General features: G+C 55.9%; 8 protein-coding genes across 8 annotated transcripts; 2 read left to right on the top strand and 6 right to left on the bottom strand.

The window, feature by feature from the left end:
- Window positions 1-635: 635 nt before the first annotated feature.
- VDAG_07236 (uncharacterized protein) lies at window positions 636-1,077 on the top strand (the record flags this gene model as incomplete). Its single annotated transcript, XM_009656141.1, has 3 exons — window positions 636-689; window positions 748-968; window positions 1,032-1,077. 3 exons carry the CDS (start codon window positions 636-638, stop codon window positions 1,075-1,077), a joined length of 321 nt encoding a protein of 106 aa, XP_009654436.1.
- Window positions 1,078-1,519: 442 nt separating this feature from the next.
- On the bottom strand, window positions 1,520-2,878 carry VDAG_07237 (hydroxyacid oxidase; the record flags this gene model as incomplete). The annotated part of the gene is made up of 4 exons (XM_009656142.1): window positions 1,520-1,981; window positions 2,068-2,310; window positions 2,367-2,528; window positions 2,597-2,878. 4 exons carry the CDS (start codon window positions 2,876-2,878, stop codon window positions 1,520-1,522), a joined length of 1,149 nt encoding a protein of 382 aa, XP_009654437.1.
- Window positions 2,879-6,499: 3,621 nt separating this feature from the next.
- On the bottom strand, window positions 6,500-7,630 carry VDAG_07238 (pectin lyase; the record flags this gene model as incomplete). The annotated part of the gene is made up of 1 exon (XM_009656143.1): window positions 6,500-7,630. One exon carries the CDS (start codon window positions 7,628-7,630, stop codon window positions 6,500-6,502), a length of 1,131 nt encoding a protein of 376 aa, XP_009654438.1.
- A 1,183-nt stretch (window positions 7,631-8,813) lies between these two features.
- On the bottom strand, window positions 8,814-10,635 carry VDAG_07239 (metalloreductase; the record flags this gene model as incomplete). The annotated part of the gene is made up of 2 exons (XM_009656144.1): window positions 8,814-10,488; window positions 10,565-10,635. The coding sequence occupies 2 exons, from the start codon at window positions 10,633-10,635 to the stop codon at window positions 8,814-8,816; spliced, it is 1,746 nt and encodes a 581-aa protein (XP_009654439.1).
- Window positions 10,636-13,764: 3,129 nt separating this feature from the next.
- VDAG_07240 (carboxypeptidase A4) lies at window positions 13,765-15,254 on the top strand (the record flags this gene model as incomplete). The annotated part of the gene is made up of 5 exons (XM_009656145.1): window positions 13,765-14,059; window positions 14,115-14,335; window positions 14,385-14,429; window positions 14,489-14,603; window positions 14,659-15,254. 5 exons carry the CDS (start codon window positions 13,765-13,767, stop codon window positions 15,252-15,254), a joined length of 1,272 nt encoding a protein of 423 aa, XP_009654440.1.
- Window positions 15,255-15,806: 552 nt separating this feature from the next.
- Window positions 15,807-16,469, bottom strand: VDAG_07241 (uncharacterized protein; the record flags this gene model as incomplete). Its single annotated transcript, XM_009656146.1, has 1 exon — window positions 15,807-16,469. One exon carries the CDS (start codon window positions 16,467-16,469, stop codon window positions 15,807-15,809), a length of 663 nt encoding a protein of 220 aa, XP_009654441.1.
- A 687-nt stretch (window positions 16,470-17,156) lies between these two features.
- On the bottom strand, window positions 17,157-18,489 carry VDAG_07242 (pectate lyase; the record flags this gene model as incomplete). The annotated part of the gene is made up of 4 exons (XM_009656147.1): window positions 17,157-17,557; window positions 17,621-17,728; window positions 17,883-17,929; window positions 18,032-18,489. 4 exons carry the CDS (start codon window positions 18,487-18,489, stop codon window positions 17,157-17,159), a joined length of 1,014 nt encoding a protein of 337 aa, XP_009654442.1.
- A 560-nt stretch (window positions 18,490-19,049) lies between these two features.
- On the bottom strand, window positions 19,050-19,778 carry VDAG_07243 (uncharacterized protein). The gene is made up of 2 exons (XM_009656148.1): window positions 19,596-19,778; window positions 19,050-19,543 (listed from the first exon to the last, which is right to left on the bottom strand). Exons 1-2 carry the CDS (start codon window positions 19,758-19,760, stop codon window positions 19,214-19,216), a joined length of 495 nt encoding a protein of 164 aa, XP_009654443.1. The 5' UTR covers window positions 19,761-19,778; the 3' UTR covers window positions 19,050-19,213.
- Window positions 19,779-19,786: the final 8 nt, after the last annotated feature.

Consider the following 19,786-nt stretch of genomic DNA (forward strand, 5'->3'; position numbering starts at 1 on the left):
AACTCATTGATTCATGAACCCTTGCATCACGTGCGATTTGTACTGGAACACCAATGTGTATCGCGACCGAACGCTTGTTGTCTTTTTTCGCATGGTGAATATTCGGGTGCCCAATGTCCTCCTATCGTCTGCAACGTACCAGTTGCACCAGATGCACAACGAACGATCGTGTTTCACAACATACCATCAGGCATCACAACATCTTGACAGTCATGTCCAACCTGTCAGCCCCCAAAGTCCCTTGCATGCAGCACTGCCAAGTATGATATGCAGCAAGGTCAGCAGAGCCGCCACAACCCCCCGCTCAACAACACCTATGAGTGGGATCCTACCGACCTGATGTTGCAGCCAAGACAGACAATCGTGTCTGGCCGTGGACGCGGCGTAAGCGCTTGGAGACTTGAGGAGGAACATGTCAGAAGATGATCCACGACAACCGACGCTGGCGAACTGGAATTGAGATTGCTTGGCGTCTGCCTCACACGGAGATACGAGTGCCAAAGTTCCTTCGGACCTGCCATATTGAGAAATCCTGAAGGCGAGAATCTAATGTTTGGTTATTCTGTCCGCTGACAGTCTGTATATTGGGAACTGTGGTGTCGTCAAGCGCCCTGCAGCGTCTACAAGCGTACACGATGGCGTTGCTCGAAATGGTCTCGTCCATCACCTATGACTTTGGAAAGGTCCTGGTTGGGTTTTGTATAAATAGACCTTGCCCGTGCTCTCTCCCCCTTCCACTTTCTCCAGCACATTACTCTCAGGCTCGCAACAAGGGACCAGCACCTTTCCAACCTCAGCATGCAGCTCACCCAGCAGCTCGGCCTCATGGCCCTCGCCAGCACAGCCTCGGCCTTTGTCGTCGACGTTTTCTCGGGCGAGCGCTGCACCGGCCAGTCGCAGAACGTCAATGTCTACGACAACACCTGCGCGGCCTGGATGATCGGCTACCGGTCGTTCAGGGTCAAGACGTACGGGTCCACGCCGCAACGCGCGTATTTTTTCACTGGAGGGGCGTGTAACAACTGCAACAGTTGGTGGGCTGTACGTCTTCTTGTTTCGTGCTCCGCCGCCCGATGAGACGTTCGAAATCATTTCTCGCTTGAGGGCATCCACTACCACGAAGCGTCGACCAATCCACTGGATCGAGCCCCTCGCTCGGTTACGTGCGTGGAGTGCGCCCCGATGGATCTCTCGTGCCGTAATCTCCGTCCGAGGATCTGTCGTGCGGATCAAAGTTTGCATCTGATAACTTTAGCCCCGCTGCAGAGTCCACTTGGGATGGCACTCGTGTAACCTCAGATGGCACGCCGGTATCTCGCAGGAAGCACACGCGTCATGGGGTTCTGGATGAATGATGTCTTCTGTCTTCGGCCGTCAAAGTTTTTCTAATGCCGTCTCCGAGAGGCTAGCCGCCACGCTTACACCAAGGTATATTCCACAAAGGCCACAGACCAATATGTACATGGGAAAAAAGTGATGGAAAAATGCGAACAGGCGGGGCGCTTCTAACACGCCGCATCTAAGAGTACCAGTTGTTGGGGGTCCAGTTGACGTAGGTCGAGTCAATCTCCTTGAGGCTGGGGAGGCCGAGGTTGCCGGCATCGACAATCAGCTCGCGCCTCAGAAGCTCCGTGACCTTCTCGACACCCTCGGTGCCGTAAATGTTGGCGAACATGTACGGGCGACCGACGCCGACGGCCTTGGCGCCGAGCGCGAGGAGCTTGAGGATGTCGCCGCCGTAGCGGACGCCGCCGTCGGCCCAGACCTCGGTCCTCTTGAACACCTCGGGGGCCTTCTGGTTGAGCTCGAGGAGGATCTCGAGGGAGGAGGGCGAGCCGTCGAAGGAGCGGCCGCCGTGGTTGGAGACGAGGATGGCGGGGACCTTGTGCTTGATGGCCTGGCGGGCCGTCTCCGCGCTCGTGACGCCCTTGACGGCGATGGGCAGCTTGGTGACCTTCTTCAGCTGCTCGTAGTAATCCCACTAGATTCGCGCCAGTCAGTCACACCAATTCTTCCTCGCGTGGGGTCCATGGCGCCGAGTCAGTATGTGGGGGGATGGGAACTCACGGTGAGCTTGGTGAGCTGGGTGTTGGCCGAGCCGACGCCGAAGCGGGCGGCGCGCTGCCTGTTGCTGCCGGCGGAGGAGTCGATGGTCAGGACGAAGACGTTGACGCCGGCGGCCTCGTACCTGCGGAGGGTGGCAGTATCGGCGGTCAGGTTGGCAGTGAGGTAGAGCTGCTGGAAGAGGACCTGGTCCTTGGCCTTGGCGGCGCTGATCTCGGCAGCAGACTTGCTGGAGAAGGCAGAAGGCTGCGTCAGGTTAGCTTCCATCGGGGACTTTCTTGCCGCGGTGCGAAGACACTCACCATGTACATGATGTTGCCAGCGGCGGCGCCCTTGACGAGGTTCAGCTCAGCATCGGGGTGGCCGTTGACACCACGCGCGCAGGGCGAGATGAAGAAGGGGGTCGAAAAGTTGTAACCCAGGATGGTGGTGCTGCCGCTGGTGTTAGTGATTCCACGCTCCACCTGGGACCTTGAGCGGCGCCAAGAGAGAAAACATACGGGAGCGTCGCCGGGATGTTGGTGATGTCGACGAGCTGGCGAGCGCGCCAGTTGTAGCGGTGGTAGACCTCGAGGTTGTTACGGGCAGACCACTCGCCGCCGGCACCGTTCATGTAGTAGGTGTAGTTCTCGATGGGAAGGTAACGCCTGGCGGCCCACTCAAAGTCGGGAAGACCGACAAGGCCGGTAATGTTGGCGAGAGTGCCTTGAGGGGTATCGCCGAGGACGTCCTCGATGCCAGTGTCGGGCTCGTTGATGTAAGGGCGCGCGGCAAGGGCGCCGGTGGCCAGGGTGACGAGGACGGCAGCGCGCATGGTAAAGGTTCAGACCGGGTGTCGGTGACGTGTGAAAGTGGTACTCAGATGGTTACTCCGGGCCGGTGCTCGATGGTGAGAAAAGAGAGAAGGGCTGTGACGAGTTCCCAGGAGACTGGATGAGATCGTCCCAAGCGAGCGCTCTTATACCATCCCATCTTGCAGGGAGCTCTCGACCACCCCTACTTTACAACGTACACAACAGACTGGGCACGGGCCGGGATGACTTCCAAGCCCGACCAAGGCTGCAGGAACATATCTTGAGCGACCAGGGTAAGGTATCGAAAGCACAGTAGGCACCGAGTAAAGGCATGGCAGGGTGGGTGGGTAACGGCCCACGAGGAGGATCCATAGTTTAAGGTACTTGGTCGAGGTGCCGGTTCAGGCGCTGCTCTAGCTGTGACAAGGCACCGGATATTAAGTCACACCTCCATGCTCGAAAGGAAACCACGGCCGAAAGCAGAAAGCTCCATGACGGCTTGGCGCTCTGGCACTGCGACGCCAGACGACGCGGGACCAGCGGCGAGAAGACCGTGGGGATGACGTGTGTACAGGGCGTTGCCGCACGACTGGGCACTGGCAGACGGTCGCGGGCAGAAGGGGATCGATGGCGTCGTTCTTTTTTCGCCGCCGGACAGTCCGAAAAGAGGCGCATGTTTGGGCCGGCCTTACCGCGACGGGAAGTCTAATGTGACATGACCGGGCGGGAAATACTACCTGCCTCGCTTGGAGGCCCTGTCTGTTTACTGTACTCTCTCCAGGAAGAATGCGCGCCTTGCTAGTTGAGCACCGCCGATTCCGACGTCGGCAACCGAGCCAGCGGGCCATCAGGCGATAGAAGGCTGAAGGTTTGCGCATTCTCCATGTTCGCATCTGACCTCTGCTCTGTCTACCTAGGTGTTGGTAAGCTCGTGGACGTGCTGAGTGAGCACCCCCGCCTACCCACTTGAGAGAATACCGTACTTTGAAAGAATAACAATCAGAGAGACGTGCGAGAAGGGGGGGAGGGGCGCCCGCCGCCGTTAAAGTGCTGATGGCCGCTGCTCGGGAGGCGCTTTAGGAGATAAACGCTGCTGATCCCTGCCCAATGCCGTCTCGAGCCATGGCGCCTTGGCATTCAGCATCTGCTGTACTTGGTCAGTCATGTCAGTGTAGAGACGCTTGAATGTACAAGTACAAACGCACGTGGGTCAAAGGGGAGGGTCATGGTCGTGTCAGGTTTCGGACTATCGCGCTGACTCGTGAATGCTGAAGAATCAGAGCTGGCGAGACATTTCCTTGATCTAGAAGGCCGAGTTTTCAACGGGCATTACGCGTAAGTGCCCTCCCTGCCATGCGCTACGTCACGGTTGGAATTATTCTGCAGACTTCGGAATCTACTTCGGAATGGAAGCAAGTTGCATCATGAGTTGGTGACGGTCGAGAGATGTCATCTTTGGTACCAGCTTTGCGTTTGGCTGTACAGGGCGCGGGCAGCAATCTCTGGCCTCGCATGAACGATTGTCTCTGATGATTCGCTCGCTGCCCTACTTAGATGAACTGCTGCCCATTTCAATTGACTGTGCCCCTGGGGTGCTTTCGCCATTTGCTGCATGATGAGAATGATGATGTGGGTAGCGGCCAAGCACAGCACGGTGTGTGTGTGTGTGCACTGCATCCAGAAAGGCTGGGGAAGACATGTTTTTCGTCTCTGCTTTCCCCGACGAGCTGTTTCTCTCCCTAGGCTTGGTGCGTGATGGGTGCCCAGGGTATTCGGTCATACCCCCTTCTCGATCCCTTCATCTTAAACTCAAAACCGCACGACCTGCCGCCTGGCCCGCCTTTCACCCCTGTCGCGTGGATAGCACGACGTACACGTAGAGAGACGGAAATCGCGGCGTGCTCGCCACGCTGTGTACACATGAGACGGCCCGCATGCTACTGTTCTTGACGGCGCCACTCGTCGAGGCGGTACGATAGGAATAAGCTCATGATAAACATCAGCCAGCCGCGCGCAGTACATCAAGCCACTGCCGGGCATCAACGGTACTTGGTCGCAAACGGCACTTCGCTACGGCCCCCAAACAAGCACCGGCAGCCAGGACTGCCCAGAAGATGGCATGCCAGTAGCAGCGAGGAGCGATCTTGTGAGAGGGGTCCAGGCCCTTCCGAAGGCCCTGATCAAATCCATCCCGATCCACTTGTCACTTTTAAATGACATGAGGGCGCGACTCATGCCGGCAGTAGCGCAGGCAAGCGCCGACACGGACGGTGTACATGGTAGACCGCTGTAAAGGCCGCTACTGAGGGTTGGGAGAAGAGGCATGGAAGCTTGATGTGGGGAGAGAGAGAGAGAGAGACCTGTCCCTGACATGCTAAGCCGCGTGGCAAGTCGTCAGCGCCGCCTGTCATGCGAAAACTCCGAACCGATCTGCTCGGGTTTTGGCGTTTGTGGAGCTTCTCTTGTTCATTCTTTCACTCGGTTCCAAGTCAAGCTTATTCAGAGTATCATTCATCGGCATCATTTTGACGCCGGTGGAATGAATGGAGGAGAGAAGGGCAGGATGACATGATGGGCCGTCTCCCTCTCTGGCCTCTCCTTACACCCAAATCCTCCGGGTTTTCACGAATGAGGACCAACCCGGCGAAAACTCCGACGCTTTTCGCGCGCTGCTGTGCCCCTGCGTCGCGTCAACGAGAGATACCATAACAGGCGAGAGTACACACCCTGGTGAGAACTGCAGCAAGGTTGCATCTTCATCAGAACCGCATGCGTCCATCGAAATGACAATCTCACGCTCGATGATCCTTCCATTTCATGCCAATCCCCCCCTCCCCCGCGCGAGCCAAGACGACGCGAAAGCGGAGACTGAGACGGGAGAGCAGCATCCGCAGCGTGCGTAGTCCATCTTCTTTCCCGCGACGGGCACCTGGGTCGCCTTCTCTGGCTCGAAAGCCCAGCCGGCTGGTTCTCTTGGCCCCTCCGTTCTGTCCGTGTTGCATTCGTCTGGGTCGATCACCCCTCGCTATCGTCACGCTGATCCCATCGCCGATGGAACATGATCAACTGAGACAAGGGGGACCTGAGGATCCCGATCTCGCGGCCTCAGGACTCAGACACAAAAGTCGAGGCGTCACCCACACGAGACTAGGGGCTCGGCGCGCGAGCTGTCGCGACAGGATCGGCGGGATGCCACGGCGCCGGTAGAACGGGCTCGCCATGGCAAGACATGCAGCCGGATTCGAACACAATCGGCCTTGCTCCCGCGGACTCGGAGCGGCGAACCTTGCTCCAGTGAAGGCAGCGCTTAACAGCATGTAACCCACAGCCGAAACGACATGCAGTGAAAAAGCCCGCCCGCCACATTGCCTACGTAGGTGAGGCCAATGCAAATATGGAAAGGACAAAAAGTTTATTCAAGATCGCTCCAGAACGACGGTGAACTAAAACGTATGAACGGCTAATAAAGGGCAGGATATCTATGTACAACAGAAAGAATCATTTTTTCAAGCATGCAACGTGGACCGCCAAGACCGCCTCTGGAACTGGCGCCCGTCTCATTCGATGAAGGGGAAATGCCAGGGACACAACCCCAACCCAGAGGCTCATTATGCGGCCGACAACGACAAGCCCGCCTCGCGTTAGATCTTGCCAAAGCCAGCCTTGGTGACGGCGTTGTTGGCCGTCGTGGCGAGGCCGGCCGACGCGACGTTCTTGCCGGAGAACTTGGCGAGGATGGCCGTGTTGGTGCCCTTGAGGGAGCCGGAGCTGCCGTAGGCGTTGAGCTGGCAGTTGTGGCCGAGGGCGGCGGCGCAGGCCTTGTTGGTGTTGGTGTCGGGGGAGGCGAAGAACTTGCCGGCGAAGCTGCTGTCGAGGGCGGCCTTGACGTTCTGGAAGACGTTGCCCTCGGCGACGATCATGGCCGTGCTGTCGCCCTCAAAGGCGTGGCCGGTGTTGTCGTAGAAGTAGTTGTTGACGGCGTGCAGCAGCGTGTTGGCGCCGACCTTGGGGGCGCGGCCGGACGTGTGGTGGATGTAGTTGCCCTTGAGGGTGACGAGGTCGTTGGCGCCCGTCAGGTAGAGGCCCCAGTAGTGGTGGTTGTCGCAGGTGGCGGACCACGAGGTCTGGCCGTCAATCTCGTTGGAGATGGTGACGCGGCCGTTGGCGGCGTTGCCGAGGACAATGTGCTGGCGGCCGATGAGCGACGTCTTGACGTGGTCGATCCAGACGAGGTCGGAGCCGTCGAGGGTGATGGCATCACCGCCCCAGACGTACTGGGGGTTGAGACCGGTGATGTGGATGTTCTGCACAATGATGTTCTTGGCACCGCCCGCGATGCGGATGCCCTTGCCCTTGATGACGCCCTTGCTGCCCTGGCCGATGAGGGACTTGTTGGACTTGACGATGATGGGCTTGAACGGCGCCTTGTCGTACTTGACCGTCACCTTGGGCGCGTTGGGCTGGTAGTTGGTGCACCAGTCGTTCTTGTTGATGGCGACCTGGCACTTGCTGCCGGTGCCGTAGGGCGCGCAGCCCGTCTCCGACGTCGTGCCCTCGGTCCCGGTGAAGTCGAACGTCTTGGTGAGGACAATGTTGCGCGCCGACGAGTCACCGAGGTACTTGACGAGCTCGGCGTTGGTCGTGGGGTAGACGGTCGTGGCGCTGCCACCGCCAGTGACGCCCTTGGCGAAGCCTTCGGCGGCACCAGTCACGGCGGCCGCCGTCTGAAGGAGGGCGGCCAGTGCCGCGGAGAGTGTGATGGAGGTACGCATGGTTGCTGATGGAGCTGTGTGTTGGAGATTGAACTGTGTGTTGGAGATTGAACTGTCTGTTGGAGTATCCAACCGCTGGCCTTTTACGAAGAGAAGCAAAGATTCGATAGAGAGCAAGAAACGCAGTGTGAAGAAACGAATGTAGAGAACGAGAGTGATGATACGATGTACCCGGAAAAGAGAGGACGTCGTTGACGATCAGAAAGCAACAACATACTGCACTGAGCAGGATGAACCCGACTATATCATCTTCACCACGCTGAACCCCTTGACCACGAACTGTCCCCATCCAGGCTTCATCCCATGTTCATCCCGAATCTGGTCATTTCCCAATCAAACAAGCCCACTAACGAACGCCTCCTTTGCCCCGAAAGCTCATTTCAGCGCGGCATTCTGCAACTGCGTATAGCTCTCGTACCGGTCGCCCGGGTGCGGCCTCCGTTTTTGGCTCGGGCTCCGATCCAGAAGAGGAATCCAAGGCCCTGAGTCGTGTGCCGCATTGCCGGGCTTGCCGGGACACCCAACACCATGGCCCATCTCATTGTGAATGTGAGGGGGCATAGCGGGGAACGTCTGACGCCGCTCCACTTGCTCGTGGACACGTCTAACCCCTTCTCATCTTGGCTGGTTCATGGTTCATTTGCTGTGCATCGGGCAGCGGAGAATAAAGGGCCACCACCTAGTAAAAGACTGAAACACGGTCACTGTTGACACCTGCGAAGAGACTGGGCCGACCATGCCGTCGGCGGTCACCCCCTATGCCTATTTGCCGAAGATAGCTGGGTCAGGGGACAAGGGAGAAACGTGTCTCGGAGAAGGGCAGCAAGGCTGCATGCTTGGCTCTCGGGACGATCGTCTCTTCTCTCTTTCTTCCTCGAACGGGGACGAGGCGCTTCTGATCTTCGAGATGCAAATGGCACGCCATCATCAAGACAAGCTCGACTGAGTTTATGTTGTGGCTCGTCAGGGGGCTGCGCGACGGCGCCCATGTCAGCTCACCACCGAAAAGCCACCGGCGTCTCGGACTCTTTTTCGTCGCGGCCTGGCCCTTGCAAGTCCTTGGAGCAAATGGGGGATGGGCCAGCTCCAATCTATTTTGCAATCTATCAGCTACAAACACAAGCACAGGCGCACGATAAAGGCATGGTTGGTGTCAATTTCATCATTGATAATAAACCCTCAGCTACCAGCCGAATTTCTCTACGACGACGCCAACGTCGGAGCCACCCCACATGGCCTGCGAGCACGTATTCCTCACATCCCGATTGAGACCATCCGGCCCCGAGACGAGCACGCGGGTTTGCCGCCCGTCGGCGTCTGCCTCCCTGATCCAGCTCTGCACGTGGCCCTGCACATCCGGTCGCCCGGCCACGGCCGTGGGACGCGACACGACGAGGTGCAGGCCGGCCGCGACGAGGTCGTCGAGCAGTGATCCGGGCACCCAATACCGGTGCTCGTCAGAGTGGATGATCCACAGCAGACGCACTCTCCGCGCAGCATCCTTGCCCTCGTCGCCGCCCGACTCGAGCAGCAGGCTTGCCGGCGGCACATCCCGGCCTCGCTCCTCGTCCTCTTGGTGATCCTTAAGCAGGGCCCAGGCCAGGGGAAAGGTGACGGCGATGCCGGAACCGCCGGCGACGAGGATCACATCATCTCCCGATCGCAGCGTGTCCATGGCGTGCGAGGACCCGTACGGCCCATCGACGCGCACTGATACCGTCCTGTGCCTGTGCGCGTAGTAGAGGAGGTCCCTGGTAAAGCCACTATGCGCACGAATTAATAGTTTGAGCCATGCATGGGGAGTGCCGCCGGCAGCACCACGACGAGCCTCATTCCCGCTGTTGCCGCTGCTGCTGCTGCTACTGCTGCTGCCGGTAGATGATGGTGCAGCTGATGCAATGGTAAAGGGGTGTGTTTGCAGGGCATGCGTGCGACCGAGGGCGGGGACCGTCAGGAACACATGGTCCGTCGGCTTCCACCCAGCCTTGATGCCCCTCTGCAACGCTGTCGCCGGCGCCATGTCCCAATTGGCGGAGAGCAGAATCGTGTCGCCGTCTGGCAGCACGGTGAGGTCTGCTGACAGCGTCGCCTGCTTGATAAGCAGCCGCCAGACGAGCCGATCGACGGCGAAGATGACCAAGGCCGCCGTGACATAGGGCCTCGCCGTGTGGTAGTGGAGCCAGAGGAAGACGAGGGCCGTACTCTGCAGAAGGACATGGCATGCCAGGAACAGTTCGTACCATCTCTGCCGGACACTGCCCAGCGACGTCAGGTACAGCAGTTCGTACGAGACAAAGGCGCCGATGCCGAGGAGCACGAGGCGGTGCTGCAGGAAGGCCCAGAAGGTGCCGCGCATGAGCCACTCGGGCTTGAAGAACTGAAAGGCAATCATGCCGCCAAAGTGCACCGCCGCCAGCAGGCAGAGCAGCTCGCCGACACGACGGTGAAATATGTTGAGGGCCTCGTAAGACTGGCCCGTCAGATGTTTCAGGGGCTGGTTCTTGGCGGCCAAGAGATACAGCAGTGGCAGGTTGACGACGAACATGCAACCGGCTCGGTCGGCAAAGGCGAAGAGGAGATTGCCAACGAGCGGAGCATGGTAAAACTGGAAAAAGACATTGATTCCCAGGAAGCAAAGAACGAAGAGCGAAGTGCCGTTTGATGGGAGCGGCTTGTTGACGAAGGGGACCCGCCGAGGTTGATAGGCAAGCAAGGATGAGACGAGGGCCCAAGGCCCTGGTCGAGAGGAGGGTGACAGGGCTGTAGACTTGTGCGGATATCCCAGCAGAGGTTTTCGCTCGCCTTCTGCTCCTTCGTCTTTACCGGCTTCAGGAGGAGTTGCCGTTCCCTGGATCGTGCTGCCTGATGAAGATGATGAAGCGTCTGTTTGTTGACATGGCCGATGTGATGAGACTGTGATCGTGGTATTGCTACACCGAGCTTTCCGACGGCTGAACCGTGCTCTCCACCAGGCTGTTGCGACGAGTTTCTCCCGAAGATGACATGCTGTCAGGATGGCGAGAATGGCTAAGAGGACATAGTTGTACGTCGTAGACAGCCGTCGTCCTTCGAGGAGAGCGGCGATCAATTGCCGCAGATAGGCGAGCCGGGCGGGATCTGGCGGGGTACTACCACCGCCATGTTTCTCGTGCGACACCGTTACGCCATCCTCTCGAAGGATGGATGAATAAAGGGCTTCTTGCAGCCAGCGAGGGGTTTGCGTCGCATCCATCGATGCTGGCTTGGCGGAGTGTGACGGATGCGTTGTTGGTGAGAGGTCGAAAGCAAGGCGAGGTGCAACTCGGGTCAGATGACGAGATCAGCTCGGCCACCGGCGCTGCATCAGATGATCTGATAAGATTAGATCGACTCTCGTCATTGGCTTGGCGCCGAGGCCGACATCGCAAACATGAACAACACAACATCGACCATGCCCAGCCGCTATCGAGTAGGGTTTTCTGGTCAGATAATTTTGATTTTTGAGGCTCAATCGGTGCAGATATTCTACCTTCGGTTTGCTGCTGGTCTGTGCACCACGTGGCAGGAGCCGAAGCAGAGTGCCTAGGGGTGCTGATCAGACTGAACAGCGAACGTACAGCAGACTCCTCCAAAGCGAAGAGATTCAGTAAGACGTAAGGCTTCAATTCTGTTCATGGCCAGTCATGAACTGTATCTTGACGGATTTTAGCTAGGGCGCCGGCCTTTTGCAACAGCTTCTCCCTTTGATCTTGGTGCTCCTTTGGCCTTGTATCAGTGGCATGATGTTATGAATTGCTCTCTCGAATCGCCGCTGCAACGGTACAGTGGGCTCCAAGCAGGTATCTACGCTCTCTTCATGTCCACATGACGAAATTCGAAGACACTGGGTCCCGAATGATTGTTGGTCAAGGGTGGGGAGCTTGAGTTAATCTCGTTGTTGTATAGATGTGAACAGCCTCAACCAAAGCTTAGGGCCATTGCGCTGAAATTCCCACATCCTTTTCACTAAAACAAACGAGTCTGGTGTCTGCCAAATGTCGTTTTGGGGGTATCGAGGAGGAATCGGGGGGCTCCAGAGGAACAGACACCGGCGATTCCTTCACTCTGGTTCAACACTCTGGTCTGATCCGGCCTGACCTGGCCTCCGTACCTAGTTCATCTGGAAAGCTACCTTGCTTTATTTTTCTTCTTCCTTTCCTCTTTTGACATGAAAGCAGCGTCAGATCTCCACCGTCAGTCGACCATTATTGAAGAAATTCAGAGCTATAGTCCAGAACAATAGCCTTGGCGAGCACCGGCAGATTTTTGGAAGCCCTACATTCTTTGAAGGCACCTGGCCTTCCACGCCAGCAACTCGAACCTATGGCTCGAAACATGGGTTCGACATTACGCCCTGCTTTAGTCTTGGCTCGTGGGGTGAACAAAGACAATCGTGTCGATCCTGCTCAATAACACAATCTAGCTCTGCCAAGTTGACCAGTAACTGTGCTTGACATGACCATTGTGAAGAGTAGTCTACCTTGTAGAGGCAGCAGGGGGTAGGAAAATCTCCTGCAGTAAGCCGACCACTCCAAATTGAGGCATGGGGAACAGAAAATTGGAACTAAATCTGTCTTGAGGTCGATAGAAATCCACGAGTGCATTGGCAAACGGTGTCGAGACTAAAGTGACCACATCAACGCCAGACCACCTGGTTCTGCAATACTTTGACCCGGCAGGAGTTAAACAGCGCTTGGAGCCCGCGTGTCGAGAAGCTTGGCTCTCTTGCTGCTGAAAGCCCGATACAGTCACTGATAAGCTTTATGAGGTCAATAAATCAAGTAACCACCAGAGCCTGTTTTGCTTCCAGCCGTTCGGAGCCGAGATCTCTCGTGTCTGTGATGAGGTGCAGGGGCTCTTCGGCTTGAGACGCGCGGCTCAACGCGGGGCTGTTCGTCCCCCTGCCTTCTACAGCGCGCCTTAATCTTCACAACCTCTATTTGTAGAATGACCATATGTGCTGCTGTCTGGATACATTGGGGCCGTAACCGTCTCCGGCGGAAACCACTACACAATGCCCATCGTTAGCTGCCACTCATGCCAATCCAGAGGAATCCCCAACACTCCAACATCGGCCGATCCCATATCAGCTGAGAAAGCCCAGCACCTCTGTTGATTCCCTCGTGGTCACTCGTGATCTGGAAGGATCCTCCCAACCAGTTGACTGCTTATCCCAGTGAACACCCAGAATTGGTAGTCTGGCAAGGCGGGGAACAGACAGGAACCGTATCCCCGCACTTTCTCGCCCACGAACAAAGGCCTGGGGAGGCAGAACTTTCGACAGGGATGTCCAATTACTTGGGCAACGAGAGTGCCTAAAGAGAGGAGAAGGATTGCGAGGATCCCCGCACCGCCAACGGGAACAGGCAGGTCAAGAAACATGGCCCCTGTCCATGATGCGTTAGCGCCAAGTCCAAGCCCCCAGGCCCTGGTCGACGAAGCTCAACCGCCTTCAACGGCGGTGCGTCCGAAGTGGAATGGCGCAACACGACGCCCTACCTATACTCATCGGGAAGGTGAAATACCTAGACCATCTACTACTCCTTACGACAGCAAACCTCTCGGCGCCAGCCACCTTCTCACGAGTTGCCTTTTCTCGGCCAGCTTCTTCATCATTACAAGTGATCCAACCAAGCTGCAGCGATCCCCAATGGCCCAATCGGTCTACTCCCAGGTCTGAGCGCGCCTTCTGCTACGCCAATCATCACTGTTCCAGTCTGGTGGCCAAGAGAAAGCTACGGTCATGTTCTTGGCTATTCACCCCGCCCCCCGTGAAATCGACAGCCTACCTGCCTTGCTGGTCAGCAGCGGAGAGCCCGAGTCTCTGTTCATGACAGCATGTTATCACGGCGCATGCATCAACTCGACGCCCCGGAGCTGGGGTCGCATGCGCTCCGCGTGGCCCAGCATCCGCCGTCCGATGCTACCTCGACCCGCAGTCTCCGCGGTTATCCTTCTCCATGGAGATTCTCGGCCCTCAAGATAAAACCCACGCCACTGCCCTTCACTTTCCCATGATCCTTTGCCTTTGGTAGCTCTCCTCCGACATCAGCAAGCAGTCCTAGCCAACTAGAGCTGAACAGCGAGTACGTGTGGTTCAGCACCTTCCAGTCACCATGAGAGCCTTTACCATCATTGCCGCGACCCTGCCCCTGGCGGCGGCCAAAGTCTCCTACGATGGCTTCAAGGCTTTCTCGATCGACAGCCACGACAACTTTGACGCCGTCGAGGCGTCTCTCGCTGGCCTGAACTACGTGTCTCTCAGCTGTCAGGATGACCACGACCACCTCGACGTCGCCATCGCTCCGGAGGATCTCGCCGCCTTCGAGGCCCTTAACCTCGATGCTAAGGTTACCTTTGAGGACTTTGGCGCCGAGCTTGCTGCTGAGGGCGAATTCGAATCCTACACTGGTGAGTGTATTCGACTGGTTTCTCCATGAAAATGAATGCTGAACGTCTTTTCCAGCCACCCGAAAGATCAAGGGTCGCAGCGCGCAGGACCTCCCCGACCTCTCGTACTTCAACTCGTACCACGAGCTGGAGGAGCACCACCAGTATCTCGAGGATCTGCATGCTGCGTTCCCTGACAACTCGGAGATTTACACTGCTGGCGAATCGCTCGAGGGCCGTCCCATCAAGGGCATTCACCTTTGGGGCCGTGACGGACCCGGCAAGCACGAGGCCATTGTTCGTCGCTCGACGCTTGCTTGATAAAATCATGCTAACAAAGCTGTAGATCTGGCACGGTACCGTTCACGCGCGTGAGTGGATCGTCGCTCCGGTGAGTTTGGCCCCCCACTGAGAGTGTTCAAAGATCGGTCAGCTAACAACAGCTCATAGACTGTTGAGTACATGGCCTACAAGGTCATCGATGGTTACAAGAAGCGCGCTTGCAGCTCCGTTCGCACCCTCGACAACTACGACTTTTACATCATGCCTATTGTGAACCCTGACGGTACGATTCTGGTTTCTTCCACGAACTCGAGTCGGCAGTACACTGACATGCGCAGGTTTCGTCTTCACCTACACCGAGAACCGCCTCTGGCGTAAGAACCGCCAGGTCCGCACTGGAGCTTCCTGCATCGGCACCGACATCAACCGAAACTGGCCCTACAAGTGGGACGTCCCCGGCGGCTCATCGACGAACCCGTGCTCAGAGACGTACCGTGGCCTCGCCCCCGGCGACACTCCCGAGATGCAGGTCCTCACCAACCACACCCTCGGTCTCTCGCGCACCACCGGCATCAAGTTCTTCGTCGACTGGCACGCCTTCAGCCAGCTCATCATGCTGCCGTATGGCTACAGCTGCACCGAGGTTGCCGCGAACAACGACTACCAGATGAAGCTCGCCGCCGGCGTCAACGAGGCCATCAAGAGCGTCAACGGCCTCAACTTTGTCTTCGGCCCCACATGCCCTACTATTTACCAGACTTCCGGCGTTTCCATGGACTGGGCTTACGACGTTGCCAATGCCGAGCTGTCATGGGGCTTTGAGCTCCGTCCTGCCAACCAAGCCCAGGGTGGCTTTGTTCTGCCCCCCAGCCAGATCCTGCCCTCTGGTGAGGAGAACTGGGCTGGCATGAAGTGGCTCTTTGCCAACTTCTAAGCCTGCAAATGAGAGCGCGCGTGTACAATGATTGATGTACATATTACCTGCCCGATGAAAAAATGACCGCCATCGGGCAATACATAGCGGACGCCGGATGAGAAATAAAAAAGGAAAAATGATCACGGCGATAAGAAGACTTCAGTGCCATGAAGTTGGAATATGGAACTGAAACCGTACATACAATGTTACATCGTGTTCATGAGGACGTGAAGGCTACGTTTGACCAAGGCTTTTTTTGGTTGCCCACAGTCCAATTTGCATAACGTCAATAAGCTTTACACTCATTTCCATGACGGTTGACAACCTAATGCATTTTTGTGGTACGAGCGGCCTAAACGCAGACGTCATGAAGTTACTCGGAACTTGAGATGAGACATCTTATGATATGTGCGGTCCAAGCTGCCCACCCGACCTCCACGCTGAAGCTCCAAGCCCAACACACTCAGGGAACCGATCGCATCCTCAATTTCAAAACCTCTTTGTCGCGATGGCCAAAGAAGTCAGGTCCAGGTTGTTGTATGAGTGAGCCCAGTGCGTCGCTGTGATCAATCACTGCTTGAAAGGATCGACATTGTTCTCGCAAGAACCAACGAAAACACAGCCCCCGTTGGCCATCGTTACATGTTCGAGCTGCACGTCGCAGGTGGCCCGACGCACAGCCGCCTCAATGCAGCCGTCATTGAATTTCTCGACTGGAAAGTTGGGCGTAAAGTCAAAGTCGACAGATATGCCATCATAGCCGTCGAGATTGGACATGAAGTGTGTGTTGCACCGGGTCCAATGAATGCGAGGCGAGCCGCATTCATCGGCGATATAGTCGTAAAATACGGCGCACCAATTGGGGTTGGTCTCTCCGTTCGGCTCAATGCTCACGGTGAAGCTGATATGGGTGTCGCCAGGGCAGTTTTCGAAGTAGTACTCGCAGGTGGCGGTGGGTCGTTTGTCGAGCTCGAGGACGTTCTTGCAGTTTAGGAAGCCCCATTTCCAGTACTGCGGAGGCCAGGGATTGTAGTTGTTCCAGTGCTTGGGGGGTCTATAGTATCCTCGATCATCGCGCTTCTGAACGGCCAAGGCGGTGGCGTTGGCAAGAGCCGGCTGAGTCTCGGTTGAGTTGCTATGCTCCAGAAAAAGCGTATGGTCCGCCGCAATCCGACCAGCAACGGGGTCCGCGAGCAGGAACCAGGAGAGGGCCAGAAGATGAAGGAGTAGCATGTCGGAATGAGGCGGGGCTGGAAGGTGGATAATGGGGCAAGACAGACGAGTTTGACCAACAGAGGGTAGGAGGGTAGGAGGGGTTGAATCAGGTGACAGGCGTGAAAACGATGTCAGGGCGATTTCTGCTTTGACGATACAAAAGCTGGTGTAAGGGAACAAGTGTATGGAGGCTTACCTTCTTAAGTTGGTGCAATTTTTAAGGACGAAGACGAAAAGCTGAAAGACCCAGTGAAGCGAAGCTCAATTCACCGAGGATGCCTCTCCCACTGTGTATACTGTTGTCCTAGGCAAGCACGCATTCACTGGTGTCCCTGCTGGCTATTACCCACACGGCTAGCGTCATATAGTTCATTCCACTGAAGTTCCGGCTGACTAGGAATTGTTCAGGGAAGGACTTGTTCAGTAAAGCACAAAGACGGGTGTATATGGAACATGTTCATCACTTTGATTGACGGTCACTTCATGCGCTGATTTCTTTAAGAAGATTATGGCAAGTATAGAAGACCTCCATGGCTTAGGTAGGAATCGAAGTCTTCCGGTGTAATAATATTTTCAAGTATTCTTCCAGAAATAAGTATCTTTCACCGTGGCACACTATTCATTCTCCTCTCCATCCAATGTCCTCTGTTGAAGCCTGTGACGGATGCCTAGGTCGAATGAAGACTATTCCACGTGAACCTTTACTCACGAAGGGCACACTGATGCCCTAGGTCCCGCATTGGCTTTGACATGAGAAGGTACATCGGCTGTTGCGGTGAGAGTACAGCTGTAGTAATCGCGCGGCTGGAACGCTGTGCCTGAGTTTGCAGCCACAGTGCCCGTGCACGACTGATAGATGTTACCCGAAGCATTCAGAATCGCTCCTGAATCCTTGGTCAAGGGATTGCGGCAACTCTCAAAGTAGACATTCTCCACCCGAGCATTTGTAGACCCACGGGCGTAGTGGCCATATGAAGTAACTCCCAAGACATAATTGTTGTAGAGATGACACTGAGCAAGGTTGTCGGCGCTTGGGTTGCGTTGGTTTGTCCGGTCAAACCAGTTGTGATGGATGGTGCCGCGCGCCACAACATTTTCCGTCCAACCTGCAAACACTGGTGAGCAGCTGCTCATCATGAATATTACGATCTTAATATCACGCAACTTACCAATACCAAAAGCCTTATCGTGATTCCGGAAGATGTTGTTGGACACTGTAAAGAAGGTTGTGTCTTTTCTCAGAATGAGCAACCCATCGCCGCCATTCTCCAGCAAACCTACAGCAATAATGTCAGTAAAAGGAAGTCTGATTCGAAATTGAAACTGACAATGATCTATCCAGATGTTGCTTGTGGTATCCTTGGATTGTCAGCATCATGATAACCTGATTCGCCTGCTTTGCAGCTGGATACGGCATGTAAATGGACTTACGGACTGAATCCCATCGTAGTCGTTCTCTGTAGTCATTGGCGTGTTCCCTGCAATTGAACATTATGTTTTATTCTTAGGTTCGTCGGGGAAAACTTTGCTAGCTTGGACGACTTACCGATCTTGAGGTTTCGAATGATGACGTTGCGAACCCCATGAATGGCAAAGCCGCCTTGGGCGTTTTAGCTGAAGTCTCACTGATGACTACACGATAGTGGAACGCACCTTGATAAATCTGACCCGTTGAGCCAATGCCCACAATGGTTTTGTCGCTTGAGACCCGAACCTCTTTACCAAATGGTGTGATAGTGATTCGGCCTTGAACCTTGATGACATGCCGACCTGAAGCACTGGCATATTTATCAAGGTCGGACTGGTTAGTGACAGTGACAGTTGTTCCGCCCGCACCACCAGTCGTTCCTCCATTGAGCGAGGAAAAGCCGTCGGCGGATGCCAGGCATGCTGATGACCCAGATGCGGGGGGTGGAGCGGAAGGCGGAGGTGGTGAGGTGCCCCCGGATGGGGTGCATTGCGAATACCATTCACCTTGGACAACGCAACTGCTGCCGCTGACGCAACAAGTTGGTCCAGCCAGCCAGTGCCACCGCATTGGGCCCTATCAAGACCATGGTCAGAATACAGTCTTATAACTCCCACAAGAAGAGTCCTACCAAGCCGCACTACAAAACTGACGTTCTGCAACGTTTGCAACATGCGCCGCAGCAGGCACAATGCACGCGTAGGCGATGAAAGAAATCAAAGTAGTGAGCATCGTGGGTTGGATTTATGACACGGGATATATTCCCGGATCATAGAGACCTCTAATTTCGATATGCCCAATGCTCTACTTATAAACACTTCAGCATGGCGCCCGAGATGTAACACCAAGGACTATCCGTTGTGGCGAGCGCATCAAGTTACGGTTCACCCCGGGTGAAGGTAGTGACATAGGTAAACATCGGGCTGCAAAAGCGCCAAGATTCACACTCGGTGTTATGCGAATCCCTCTATGTACGCCATTATCCTCGGGTACTGCTCCTGAATAGGGTTGTGGAGGGCTCGGCCGCGGAAAGACCCAGATCCATGGCCAGCCAGCTGCGGTACAAAGGTCATGTCCTGCATCCATGCTTCAAACGTCTCCAATCGAGTCAGCGCAGAAAGCATACTTAGGAAAAGATTTGATTGTCTGCATGCATACTTGGCGGCCTCGCATCCTTCATTCACGGATGATTCTCCGACCTCGAGTGCGGGGGCGGAGCCAACAAACCGAGTGTCGAAAACGGAGATCACTGATGGCATGTGCCCAGTACAACGTCTCCCAGTCCCTTGAACACTTACTGTGAAACGCCAATGATCAGATCAACGATTTGGCGTCTTTCTTCTTCTCTCAGGAATGGGCTGTGACCACAGTCAAGCTCAACGATCTCGGCGCCGGACGCTTGCGCCATAAACTGCTGAAAGGCAAACGGCACGGCGTTGTCATTCTTACAAACGACATAGATCTTCGGGATCTCCAAATCGCTTGCCAGAAAATCTACAACGTCGGTGAACGGCCGCTTGCTCTGTTCTGATAGCAGGGCCACGGCCCCGTCCCTGAAGCCGTCTTCGATGTCATTGTAAAAGGCTGTCGCAACCGCTTCAAGCTTCAAGGGCAGTGTATTTTCCTGCGATTCCGTAAGCTGTAAGATTCTCCAGAGAATTTGGTAATAATCTGACCTTAACGTCGTGGAATTGCAATGAAAACCACTCGCCACCGCCAGCTTCCAGAATCGAGACGCCCTTTTGAGTGGCCAATCCACACGCAATATAAACAATGGCAATAATGCCCCCCTTAAGGCCTCGGGCCTCCCTCTCTGCGAGTGTGTGCCCCTCAGTAGCCATGGTGCCTGGAATTCCGCCATAGCTGT

The sequence above is a fragment of the Verticillium dahliae genome, genomic scaffold (assembly GCF_000150675.1).
Source record: "Verticillium dahliae VdLs.17 supercont1.16 genomic scaffold, whole genome shotgun sequence".
Lineage (NCBI taxonomy): Eukaryota > Fungi > Ascomycota > Sordariomycetes > Glomerellales > Plectosphaerellaceae > Verticillium > Verticillium dahliae.

Excerpts from the sequence above, each read along its gene's own strand:
- VDAG_07243 (XM_009656148.1), bottom strand. The coding sequence starts at position 19,760 with ATGGCTACTGAGGGGCACACACTCGCAGAGAGGGAGGCCCGAGGCCTT. Across the intron at positions 19,544-19,595 it reads TGCAATTCCACGACGTTAAG|GAAAATACACTGCCCTTGAA; the intron begins GTCAGATTATTA and ends ACGGAATCGCAG.